General features: G+C 44.7%; 1 protein-coding gene across 1 annotated transcript in view; it reads right to left on the reverse strand.

Moving 5' to 3' along the window:
- Positions 1-12,868, reverse strand: part of IKBKB (inhibitor of kappa light polypeptide gene enhancer in B-cells, kinase beta) — a 61,887-nt gene that overhangs the window by 10,460 nt on the left and 38,559 nt on the right. The window contains exons 8-17 of the mRNA XM_012001580.1: positions 12,132-12,256; positions 6,979-7,086; positions 5,086-5,215; positions 4,521-4,715; positions 3,629-3,743; positions 2,723-2,846; positions 1,973-2,124; positions 1,751-1,812; positions 558-667; positions 209-227 (exon numbers count right to left, since the gene is read on the reverse strand). Of these exons, the coding sequence (XP_011856970.1) occupies positions 209-227; positions 558-667; positions 1,751-1,812; positions 1,973-2,124; positions 2,723-2,846; positions 3,629-3,743; positions 4,521-4,715; positions 5,086-5,215; positions 6,979-7,086; positions 12,132-12,256 (1,140 nt within the window). The remainder of the gene's footprint in view (positions 1-208; positions 228-557; positions 668-1,750; positions 1,813-1,972; positions 2,125-2,722; positions 2,847-3,628; positions 3,744-4,520; positions 4,716-5,085; positions 5,216-6,978; positions 7,087-12,131; positions 12,257-12,868) is intronic.

Here is a 12,868-nt window from a genome sequence, read left to right on the forward strand (position 1 = left end):
GGTGACACAGCCCTCAAGAGGCTGACCCGGCCTGCCCGGTTCCCTCCATCTGCACGCCAGGAGCACATGTGATCTCCTTCAGGTAGGAGTGATCTGCCTAGACCCCTCCTCCCCTCCTGGAGTCAATGCCAAATACCTGACAAAGACTCAAACGAACAGTTTCCAGGTCCGAATTCCCCCTTGTCAGGTTCTTCCTTCTCTATCTTACTTTCTGTTCTGAGCTATGCCTGGGTCAGGGTGGGTGGGACAAATCAGGGGAGTCTGATACAGGGGTAGAGGCTGCTTGCATTTTAGAGCCTTTACAGATTATAGCCTCCGTCTCAAATGCGTTACCTGAATTCATCCTTACAACTTCGTGAGGTAAGACTGCTTTTCTTGCCACTGAACAGATTTGGAAACTGAGGCTCAGTGATGATTTGCTGGAGGTGACCCCACAGGGGAGCATGCTCTAGAGAATGGTCCCACACAGCCACTGAGGGTGCCCTGGACACACACACCGAAGCTCCAGGGTTATCTGTATGTGCTAGGCACAGAGGGGCCCCCCAGTCAGTACTCACAGGTCGTCCAACGTTCCCCCCTGCTTCCGGCCCATGGGGCTCCTCTGTAAGTCCACGATGTCCGTCTGCAGAGCCATCATCCGTTCTACCAGGAGTTTCACTTCGTTCTCCTAATGGAAAAGCTGTGCTAATGTCAACTGATGTGGTAGGAGCATGCTGAGATGCAAGATCTGAGGAGGAGCGAGACCCGGGGACCCTCCACATTGCCTGAGGACTCTCAATGGACTGGCTCAAAGGAATGTGGACTGTGGGGTCAGAATGGCTGCGCTTGCATCTAGGGTCCACCACTTTCTAGCTATGTGACCCCTTGGCAAGTTACTTACCCCCAGCTGCAGTTTCCTTTTGCATAAAATAGGCTTCTAACAGGGCTATTTGAGGAGTGAAGTAAGATGAAGTACTTAAAGCCTCTGGCATGGTGCCTGGCACACAGAAGATGCCCAAGGCACATTACTTTCTCTTCTCTTCATCTGTCTATGCCGATGCTACTGGGCAGGGAGGCCCAGACTGCTTTATTTCATAGATTATGAGTCTCAAGATGGGGAGGAGCACTCACCCCTTCCATGGTTAATATTCACCATGAAACACACATACACCCCATCAGTACTGATTGATAAAAAGCGATACTGAGACACAGGGGAAGATCCTTGCCCAAGCACACAGGGGAAAACAGAGGATTCGTCCAGGAAAAAGCCCCAGAGCCTGACTTCAATCTTCAGTTCGTGTGACGTTCATTTAGTCACACGTATTTCCTTTGCCTTCATAATTAACGTTTTTTGGTGACACCTGATTCACGTTGTCCTGAGACTTTCTGCCTGGACCTTTTATTTCCTATGGATTTAGCGTCCCAACAAAATTAGTCAAAAACCTTCAACAAGAGGGGGTGTTGATCATCCATCCAATGCCCTTCCTAACAGGAAATGGTCTCGGCTTTTCCCCAAGGGAACCTAACACTTGTTTCTTATTTAAATCTGGACCATCGCCATCCATTCACGCAACTCTTGCATTTGGCCACAGAGGGGCTCCCTTTACTGGCTACTCTTAGCCTCTTTCCAGCTGGTCCAGTCAAGTTCAAAGCATGGTGAGGAACACCTGATTTTTGACAGAGATCGACCCAGTGTTTGATGAGAAAGTGAAAAGTAGGAGCAAAACCTCACCCCCTCGGTAAGTTCAGAAACCCCAAATGAGTCTCCTACCCGCCCACAGAGCTCCACGGCCTGCTCCATTTCCCTCCAGGCCAGCAGCAGTTTATCTGATGCTGAAAAAAAAAATTGAGAAGGAAAAACAAAACAAAACAAAATAAAAACACCACAAAACTGAAACAGAAATAAGCAACTCAATTATAATAGGACAAAAGAAACCTTAGAAAAAGAAAAAAAAAATGGTGTCTTTAAACTCATTGCAAAGTGCACACTCACTGATCCCAAACTCAGTTTGCTCGCTGTACTTCTCCAGGTCAATCTGGATGCTGGTTTTGAAGAAATCCAACTTGGCCTTGAGCTGCTGAGACATGGAAGCCATGGAATTCTTCATCTTGGAGAGGCAGCTGTTGTTCCGGAGGAGATTCATCCTGCAGGGACCACAAGGAACAGAGTCTAGGAGCATCTCTGGGATCCAAATTCCATTTCCTGCACAATAACAAAACCCCCTCAAATGTCAAGGGAGGTCCCTGCTATAATTATCATCATCATCACTATTATTATAGCAGCCACTTATAACCCAAGGACAATTTCCTCGCCCTCAGCAATGCCTGAGGTTCTGCACCAAACTTGACATCAGGCAAAGGAAGACACAAAAGGCCAATAATGTTGGCAAACGAGTCACACTGGGGAAAGAGTCCATAAGTCCCCAGCAGCACAGTCAGGGGAGTTTTGCTAATCCACATGGCAGTGAGCTCCTCTGGGTTCCCAATCCGTCCACAGCGCGGCCAGCCCAGCCTCAGTTCCATACTCCTCGCCCTGGGCCGACCACACTCACCTCATCAGGTCTAAAGGGGCCTGCCTCAGTCCAGCCCACCCAACTGCTTCCCGTCTGTCCAAACCAGTGTCTCCCTTTTGTTGCTCATTAACAGTCGCTTCTGGGTCCCTGCCTCAGCCACCTCCCTGTGGCCAAAGCCACCAAGCAATTTTAAATAAATTAAGTTTAAAAAAAAAAGCCTGGCACACTACATGGCGGCTCGCTGTCCCTGCTGCAGCCGGTTGCAATCCTCCTTTAGGGTCTGGATGCTGTGCCAGACCTGGCCCCACACCTTCCTCAGCTGAAAGAAGGCGAGGTTCCTCTTGGGCTCTTGAACTGGAGACAAAGACAGAGGCAATTGTCAAAAAATAACCACAATAACTCTCCTACAATTAACCACATCCTGCCTTCAACACTGCTGGCACTTTCACGTTTTATACCTACTATAGGATCATGTAACTTTGGAGGGTGTTATGCCTGGTTACTGTCACATACATGTATTTGTACCAACAGCATGTACCAGTGGTCAATAAGTAGCTGTTGATTTGAAGAAACACTTTATGAACCATTTGGACACATATGTATATAGGGTCATATATTTTCAATAGAATTTTTTTTTTTTTTAAAGAGACAAGGTCTCACTCTTGTCACCCAGGCTGGCATACAGTGGGAGTGATCATGACTCACTGCAGCCTTGAATTCTCAGGCTCAAGTGATCCTTCTGCCTCAGCCTCCTGAATAGCTGGACTACAGGCATGCACCACAACATCTGGCTAATTTCTAAATTTTTTGTAAAGGTGAGATCTTACTATATTACCCAGGCTGGTCTTGAACTCCTGGGCTCAAGCGATCCTCCTGCCTCAGCCTCCCAAAGTCCTGGGATTACAGGCGTGAGCCACCATGCCCAGCCTAGGAGGTTGAAATTCACTAATGGTTTCCTGTACTGTCTCTTGCCTGGCTACTCTTTGCATGTCCTAAATAAGGAAGGCTGCCCTGAGGACTGGCGATACTAATTTCCTTCATGTGGCTCCCCCTTCCTTAGTCCAGTCTCCCTCCCCTGCCTTGTCCCACATATTATAACTGATTATTTAGAAAAACAAAACAAAACAAATTCTTACGGATACAGCTGACACTTTCAGGTTGGGGCCGTGGGGAGATCTGAGTCTCATAGGTGATTTTACTGTTGTCAAAGAGAAAAACAAGATCCATGTCCAATGTGCGGCCCTCATTTAACTGCAAAGGGACAAGAACAAAATGAATCTTGTGGATCCAATCCTCTCTTTTCTAACTAATAATGAAGAGGTTCCAGAGCTTTCCCCACTGTTTGGCAAGAGCATCATCTTCAGCCAGCAAGTACGAAGCATACATGAAGTCTTTCTCCCAACGTTTCCAGCCTACACTTACTGTTGGAACACACTCCTTATTTACAAACTTATTACATTCTATTTTACTGTCATCCCTGTGAAGTTCAGAAATTCACTATATACTTCCCTATGCAATGATTATTTCTCATATGATAACTTTATCTCCACAAGTCAGGTGAGAAGCTCTTTTTGAGCAGAGGTCATGTCTTATACGGCTATAGTTAACACAGGTGCCTAACACAGAGGCCATCATAAATAGTTTCACAGTTCTGTACACAGAGGCCATCATAAATAGTTTCAGTTGACTCAAGACAGTGCAGCACCTTTTTTTTTTTTTTTTAAGTATACTTGGAAGAGGGCCAAGCTGGCAACTTGAGCGATTCAAGTGCTACCGCATCATTTTTTGCAATAAAGGCAAGAGAACGGTCTTGGAGGGTCTGGAAGTAACAAGTCCAGCTAGGAGATTTGTGTTTCCTATCAGGCCACACAAAGGACACCATACTCCAACTTAAACACCAGGCAGGTATCCACACTGTATGATAAACAGACTACATGACAAAGCAGAATTGAAATCTGAAGGTGTGTTGAGTTTCCCAAGAGGCACAGCCAAGGGAAACAGGGTGGTGTGTACGAAGCCAGGGCTTACCTTGCCATCTGAAATACACTGAGTGGCAGGTTTATCGGGGATCAACGCCAGGCCCGCTTCCTGCAGCAGCTCCTGGTCCTCCTCTGGGATGCCCGTGTCCTGCTGGATTCTGGCCTTCAAGCTCTGCAGACTCTCGTCCTCTGTCACAGGGTAAGTGTGGATGGTGCCTGTGACCATGTTCAAGATATGAACCAGCTGCAACACAACCCAGATGTTACTGGAAAACCAATTTCTTCAAGGAGATGCGCATCTATTTGCCTAGGTCCTCTCTCTGCTACTCTCAACATTTCCCAACCACACAAAGCAACGGCCTGGCTTGACGGAGGGAGGTCTGGTGCCATGTTTCGCATATTTTCGTCTTTCATAATCCTGTCTGTGGCTATGACCTCATAGCCAATGTCAAATAGCACAACTGTCCTTTCTTTACTTATGCAGAAAGACTGATGCAGGAGCCTAAACTTTCTCACTAGGTCAGCTGGCCCCATCCCCTGCTCTATCCTAAGAAGTGCGTGCTCCGCTGGGGACCCCAGCTTTTGCCTGAGGGCTAACTTGGCTCCATGCTCACCTTTAAGTTTAAGATGTCATCCAGGGCCTTGAAGCAGCCATTGGGCCCATACGTGGGATCTGTGCCCCTCTGTCGGGGATGCCACATCAGCATCAGTTGCAGCCACTTCTCCAGTCGCTCAGCCAGGACGCTGTGGAGAGGAGCAGAGTGTGTGAGGAGACACTTCCAGCCAATGTTGGGCTACAGTGTGTGTCTCCCAGTAGATGCACAGACGGCAGCCAACAGATGGTGATTGAAAATGAAAATGGGTTTATCAGAAACAGTATAGACATTTCCAATCAATTATTCAGGTGTTCACACCTCTCTCCTGAATTCTAAAATACCCTGAAATCAGAGATTCCTGACCTCCAAATAGCTGCATAAGAATGACCCATGAAGGCCAGGCACAGCGGCTCATGCCTGTAATCCCAGCACTTTGGGAGGCCAAGGCAGGTGGATCACTTGAGGTCAGGAGTTTGAGACCAGCCCGGCCAACATGGTGAAACCCCATCTCGACTAAAAATACAAAAATCAGCCGGGCATGGTGGTGCGCACCTGTAATCCCAGCTACTCAGGAGGCTGAGGCAGGAGAATCAGTTGAACCTGGGAGGCAAAGGTTGCAGTGAGCCGAGATTGTGCCACACTGCACCCTAGCCTGGGTGACAGAGGGAGACTGTCTCCAAAAAAAAAAAAAAAAAAAGAAAAAGAATGACCCATGAGGTTTTTAAAATACACTTTATAGGCACATCCTAGCTCAGGTGACCCCTACAGAATCTAGATCCCACGCTGCCAGATGTAGTGGTTCACATGACAAACTCCAAGCTCCTTCCCCTGGCCCTGCAGAGCCTGCCTCCTGTGAGCACTCAAACCCTTTCCTGAGGCCAAGACAGCTACCCACCACCTCCCAAACGTGCCTTGCTCACTTTAATCTTTCCCCTTAGAATTTCCTTCCTCCTTCCTCTTCATCTGTCCATGTCCTGCACATCTGTCTAGACCCTTCCAAAAAGTTCTAGCTTATCCCACGTCATTCCTTATAGCACTAGTCCATCCAATCTTCTCTTCCACCCTTTAAATATGGTAATCATTATCCATGCCACTCAATTATGTGTGACTGCCTCGTAGCTTTCTTTTGCACTGTTACCCAATTCTGTACAATTACACAATACTATTAATTGTTTAGATTCTGGCTCTGAGACTGGATTGTAATGCCATTCAAATGACAAAGATTTATTTGTTGATTGTGACACAGAATTGGGCCACATGAGGGGTGGAAAGAGAAATAAGGTATAATTCCCTGCCCTTAAAAGGACTGCTGTTGAATCAGAGACAAACCCTATGCAAAACCAAATGTGATACAAGGTAGAGGCTATTAAGGGTAATAAGAGGCAGAGATACATTGTTATGTGAACTTAGAATAAGAGATGATTTCTAGGGAGATGAGGGAAGGAAACCCATTCTAGATTTAAGATTAAGAAGGACTATGTCAATTTCTTACTCACAGGACGATATTCTGATAACCTGTTTAAAAGTTATCAGATGTCACTTCAGACTTGAATTTCTTTTTTTTTTTTTTGAGATGGAGTCTCACTCTGTCACCCAGGCTGGAGTGCAATGGCGCAATCTCAGCTCACTGCAACCTTTGCCTCCCGGGTTCAAGCGATTCTCCTGTCTCAGCCTCCTGAGTGGCTGGGATTACAGGCGTGTGCCACCACTCCTAATTTTCGCATTTTTAGTAGAGATGGGGTTTCACCATGTTGGCCAGGCTGGTTTTGAACTCCTGACCTCAGGTGATCCACCCACCTCGGCCTCCCAAAGTGTTAGGATTACAAGCGTGAGCCACCACGCCCAGTCCAGACTTGTATTTCTAAAAAAGGGAAGAAAAATATGTATTCGTGTAATGCTTCTGTGCCTTACCTGTTAAGATTATTGGGGTAGGGTAAAGAGCTTGAAAACTTCACTGTTCCATTCAAGTCTTCGCTGACAACAATATCCACCTCACTCTTCTGCCGGACTTTCGAATGCCTGCAAATATGAATCTTGTTAGGTGCAGTCACACGTTGCTATGACAGGGACACATTCTAAGAAATTCATCATTAGGTGATTTAGTCCTTGTGTGAACCGAACACAAACCTAGATGGTTTAGCCTACTACACACCTAGGCTATACAGTACATCCTATTGCCCTAGGCTACAAACCTGTACAGCATGCTCCGGTACTGAATACTGTAGGCCAGGGTAACACAATGATAAATATTCGTGTATCTAAACATATCTGAACCCAGAAAAGGTACAGCAAAAATACAGTATTATAATCTCATGAGACCACTGTCATCTATGCAGTCAACTGTTGACTGGGATGTCAATGAAATATACAGTTATACACATCCCTATGACACTTAGCACTCAAGAGCCACTTTACATTTATAATATCAGTTTACAACTATACAGGAGATTTATAGCCCCAATCTTTTCATTCACATTGAGTCAGGCGGATTCTTTGAGAGTTTAAGACTGGTCAGGACTGCCTGAATGAGTTTTTGAAAAGCAACCTTTAGCAGAGTCACTGACCATCTTGTGCCCAGAGTTCTGCAGACAGTACTACTACCTCCTTATCTCATCCTTGGTTTTTCCTTCTCATTTGCTCTATCTTCTGTTTCATCTACTACACACTCTTGTATTTTGACAGAGGTTAAAACTGGGACTTCCAAACCTAGATTACAGTATGCATACAACAGTTACATAAAATATGCAAAACCTACGCACACACATAGATACTTCCCTCTAAAGGTACACAGCTAAATACTGTTTCTAAGGATAAATGAACTTATACATTTCCCAACTTAGGGAACTTCTTGGGGTATCTGAAGTAGTATTTGAAGGTAAAAATAATTTTTTTTTTTTTCTGTCACCCAGGCTGGAATGCAGTGGCACAATCACAGCTTACTGCAGCCTCAACCTTGTAGGCTCAAGCAATCATCCCTCCTCAGCCTCCTAAATAGCTGGGACTACAGGTGTGCACCACCACACCCAGTTAATTTCTGTATTTTTTGTAGAGATGGGGTTTCGCCATGTTGCCTAGGCTAGTCTGAAACTCCTGGACTCAAGCAATCCACCCACTTTGGCCTCCCAGAGTGTTAGGATTATAGGGGTAAGCCACAGTGCCTGGCCAATAAAAATAATCTACATGCAACTGGCTTCAAATCTTGGTAACAACAAGAATAGTTTGAATAATACTTCATAGATAACCAAGTATTCTGACACAGATCATTTATTCACTTAAGGCCATGACAGGCCCATGTGGCAGACATTATTTTTAGTCCCCCAATTTGGACCAAAGGAAATGATGATCAAATGATTTGTCCAAGGTCACGCAACGGAGTAGCAGAATCAGGGGCTCAAACCCAATGTCTGGGGTTCTTTCTATTCTGTCTGAATGTCCAACTATTCTCAAAACATCTGGGAAATTCAAATAAAAAATGCTTTGCTCCAAACAATTTTCACTGGCAAGTGGTGAACCAGCCTATCAGGAGCACACTGGAAAGCTAGAAGAGCCGGAGCATGGCAGAGGCTGGTGCTTTACCGCTTGGGCTGAAACTGACAGCTGTAAGTCGGGGGCTCCAAGACTTTCTAATTATCTAAGTGTGGAATAAGCCTCTCATAGAAAACTTAAGTTGTTGATGGGAAATTTAAAAAGGACCCAAAATAAGATGCTTATTGCTTGGGCTTGTCCTAAAATGTATTTCAAAGTGGCTTTATAATAGAATTGTAAAGCCCAAATTGCATTTGTCTGGAAATCACTATTTACCTGCCATCTGAGACAAGATAGTGACATTTTTTAAAAGTTGCCCAAAGCATTAAAAACTAGATTAGTCCACAAAACAGCTCCTTATTGGGTTTCAGAAAAATCTACTTGAAACTGGCCACCTGGCCCTCCAGCACTGATAAGGGAAGCTCTAGGAAGATGGCTCTGCAGACAACAGATTTCCTACGAGGATGCTGGGCCGTTAGGAATGTATTTTCAAAAAGCACCTGCTCTTCTAGTTCTAATGGATTTTAACTCATCTTGTCATAAATAAGAGAAATGCTCAACAAGTGATCAGAAGAAATGCAATAATTCCTTTAGTTAAAACCACTATAGATGTGCAGTGAGCCCAGATCATGCCACTACACTCCAGCCTGGGCAACAGAGTGAGATTTTGTCTCAAAAACAAAAACAAAAACAAAAACACACTATAGATGTACATGTAATTTAAAACGATTTTTATAATGCGTACACTGTAAAGTGTGACTATAAATTAATGAACAAATTCCTCAATATTCCGAACCTATGTAGCTAAAGGAGCAATGCCTGTTTTAAAATAAGTCACCACAGTGGGGCAAACTTTGCCATTTCTCCAAACTCAGGGCAGGGACCTCCCTCACTGGGAGGTAAACGTGGAATTGAACAGACTGCCATCACCTAAGACCACTTTTCTGGAATTGATTTCAAAGGATATACTTTATTCTTTTTTTTCTTTCTTTCTTTTTTTTTTTTTTTTTTGGTAAGACCACGGAGTCTTGCTCTGTTGACCAGACTAGAGTGCAGCAGTGCGATCTTGGCTCACCACAACCCCCGCCTCCTGGGTTCTAGCAATTCTCCTGTTTCAGCCTCCCAAGTAGCTGGGATTATAGGCATGTGCCACCACGCCCAGCTAATTTTTGTATTTTTAGTAGAGATGGGGTTTCATCATGTTGGCCAGGCTGGTCTCAAACTTCTGACCTCAGGTGATCCACCTGCCTCAGCCTCCCAAACTGCTGGGATTACAGGTGTGAGCCACCATGCCCGGCCCACTTTATTCCTATAAATAAATATTCTCATGATGTACACACTTGTCCTCTGAAAACATTCATGTTTTGTTTTCATTACTTCCAGAAGGTGACAATAGCCAGCATTGGCAAGGATGTGGTGAAAGGGGCAGTGTCCACACTCCAGGTGGAGACGTGTATTTATATGACCTTCCTGGTGAGCAATTTGCTAACTAACATGTATCAAAAACCTTTACAACGTGCAAAGTCTTTAATCTGTTATTTCCCTTTCTAGGTATTATCCTAGGGAAACAACTGTGTGCAAGAATTTCCCTACAAGGATGTTATTCTTAGTGTTATTTTAAGAAATAAAAATTATCAACGTGCTTCCAACCACGGGGGATAAGTTAAATGAACCACAGCACAGCCATCCAATGAAATAACAGACATTACAAATAATACGGAAAAACATAAAGCATTTTCGACATCTAGTTTGAAAGGCAGGTTGTATGAGGATATTATAGTAACCTATTTTTGTTTGTTTAAAAAGTACAAAAATATAACACTGAAGAGCCTGGAGACACAAAACTGTTCATAGTGATTGTTTTCCAATTATGGGATGACAGTTGATTCCTGCTTTTTTACTGTTTCCATATTTTACAAAACACAAAATGAAGCAAAGTTAATCTGGCAAAAATTAAGGGGTAATTAAACTGTGCAGTACTATTTAAGTTCAAAAGAATAATTTTTTGTGTGGCAGATAAATTGACTCAAAAAGAAATTCTCATGGTGTGAAAAGCTTGAAAGCATGTGCAGGACCGTGTTCAGATAATGCTACCATTGGGGTAAAAAAGAGGGGAAATATCAGTGTCCAAATAAACAAACATATGTCAATTTACTGGAGCACGTAGCAAACATCCCTGGAAGATACGAAAACCCTGGAAGGTATGAAAACATCCTTGGAAGACAGCAGGTGCCTGTGGGGAGGGATATGAGTGCCTGGGAGGCTGGTATGACTTTTCACTGCATACTCCCTTATTCTGGAAATTTGAGCCACGTGAACTTACTATGGTTCCAAAAAAATTACAACTTGAAATAAGTAAATTTTGAGCAGCAGGAGCATCATTTAAACTAGTGTGTGGCCTCTCAAGGAAAAATCCTAAATGAAATCTAACTGATTTGGGGGAATATTCATTTTTAAATTATGCCTTTCAGTAATAATTAACTTTTTTCTCTTCTTTTCTGCCCCCCAGTTCTTTATTTAAACTGCAAATAAAAGCGGTCTATATTTATCATGTACAACATGATGTACACATTGTGGAATGACTATATTGAGCTAATTACCATATGCATTACCTCACATACCATTTTTGGTGGTAATAATTAACTTTTATATAAACATATCCTGAACAATGCATTATTTCTTTAATCAGTAAAACAAAAGCTAAAGAATACAGAGTAATTCTACAAATCTTCATTGTATCCTTTAATTTATTAGAAAAATTTTTGTGTAATTTATTAAGTTCACAATTTCAGCTACATTCTTATGCTTTATGCTCAGCCTTTTTTTTTTTTTTTTAATCTTTGTTTATTTTGAGACAGAGTCTCACTCTGTTGGCCAGGCTGGAGTGCAGTGGTGCGACCTCTGCCTCCTGGGTTTAAGCAATTCTCCCACCTCAGCCCAGCTGGGATTACAGGCACCAGCCACCACACCCGGCTAGGGTTTTTAGTAGAGATGAGGTTTCACCATGTTGGCCAGGCTGGTCTGGAACTCCTGGTCTCAAGTGATCCACCTGCTTCGGCCTCCCAAAGTGCCGGGATTACTGTACCCGGTCATGTTCTTACACTTTAAAACAAAAATTTATATTGAGGTTGTAGTAAAATTTGTCAACAATTTTCCACATATTTCCTCCTGACTTGTCATGCATACATGTGTTTTCTTTCTGTTTACTAACACACAGCATTCTCAGTGTAAGTGCACATATTCACACAATAGTCTTACTTCTGAACCCAGAGCAGATGACATTGACACAGCATTGTATTTAAAAGATGTGAAGGCTCAGAATCCACATGAAGACTTAACAGCTACTCTGTATCTATTAACAGGTCCTTGGAGCACAGACCGCCCCCCTACTCGTGCTAGATCCTGACAGGCCTTCCTCTCGGAAGAGACACAACACAGATCTCCCAGGCCCGGTGATGGGGCGCCAGGGAAACAGGATACGTGAAGAGAAAGGAGCAGACGGGCTCCCTCCTCCATCCAGGTGCCCCGGCCCCACTCACCACTGCACGGGCTGCCAGTTGGGGAGGAAGGGCCGGAAGCCCGTGATGCACTCGAAGGCCAGGGTGCCAAAGCTCCAGTAGTCGACGGTCACTGTGTACTTCTGCTGCTCCAGCAGCTCTGGGGCCTGCAGCGACACGAGGGGGCACACCTGAGCTGCTCCTCTCATGGGGGACCATGGCAGGAGGGGGCGGCCAGCCAACTGCTTTTACCCCAGGCTTTCCTGGCTCCATCCCAGGGGGCACTGGCACATGCTTGCAGGGCGAGGAGGGAACTCCAGGCATGTTTAGCGGGTATGTCATGCTACCATTTCTAAGACCTTTCTATGCCCCACTCACTCCAGTAAGTCCTGATTGAGGGGCTAAAGATTCAGGGCCAGAGTACATCACACACCCCTCACTGGGCTTTAACTTCTCCCCTTTAAAAATGAGAGTTGCAGGCCAGGCGCAGTGGCTCACACCTGTAATTCCAGCACTTTGGGAGGCGGAGCCAGGCAGATTACTTGAGGTCAGGAGTTTGAGATCAGCCTGGCCAACATGGTGAAACCCCATCTCTACTAAAAATACAAAAATTAGCTGGGCATGGTGGCATGCACCTTTAGTCCCAGCTACTCAGGAGGCTGAGGCACAAGAATTGCTTGAACCTGGGAAGTGGAGGTTCCAGTGAGCCGAGACCATGCCACTGCACTCCAGCCTGGGCAACAGAGTGAGCCCCCATCTCAAAAAAATACTAATAATAA

This window comes from Mandrillus leucophaeus, unplaced genomic scaffold, assembly GCF_000951045.1.
Source record: "Mandrillus leucophaeus isolate KB7577 unplaced genomic scaffold, Mleu.le_1.0 Scaffold664, whole genome shotgun sequence".
Taxonomy (NCBI): domain Eukaryota; kingdom Metazoa; phylum Chordata; class Mammalia; order Primates; family Cercopithecidae; genus Mandrillus; species Mandrillus leucophaeus.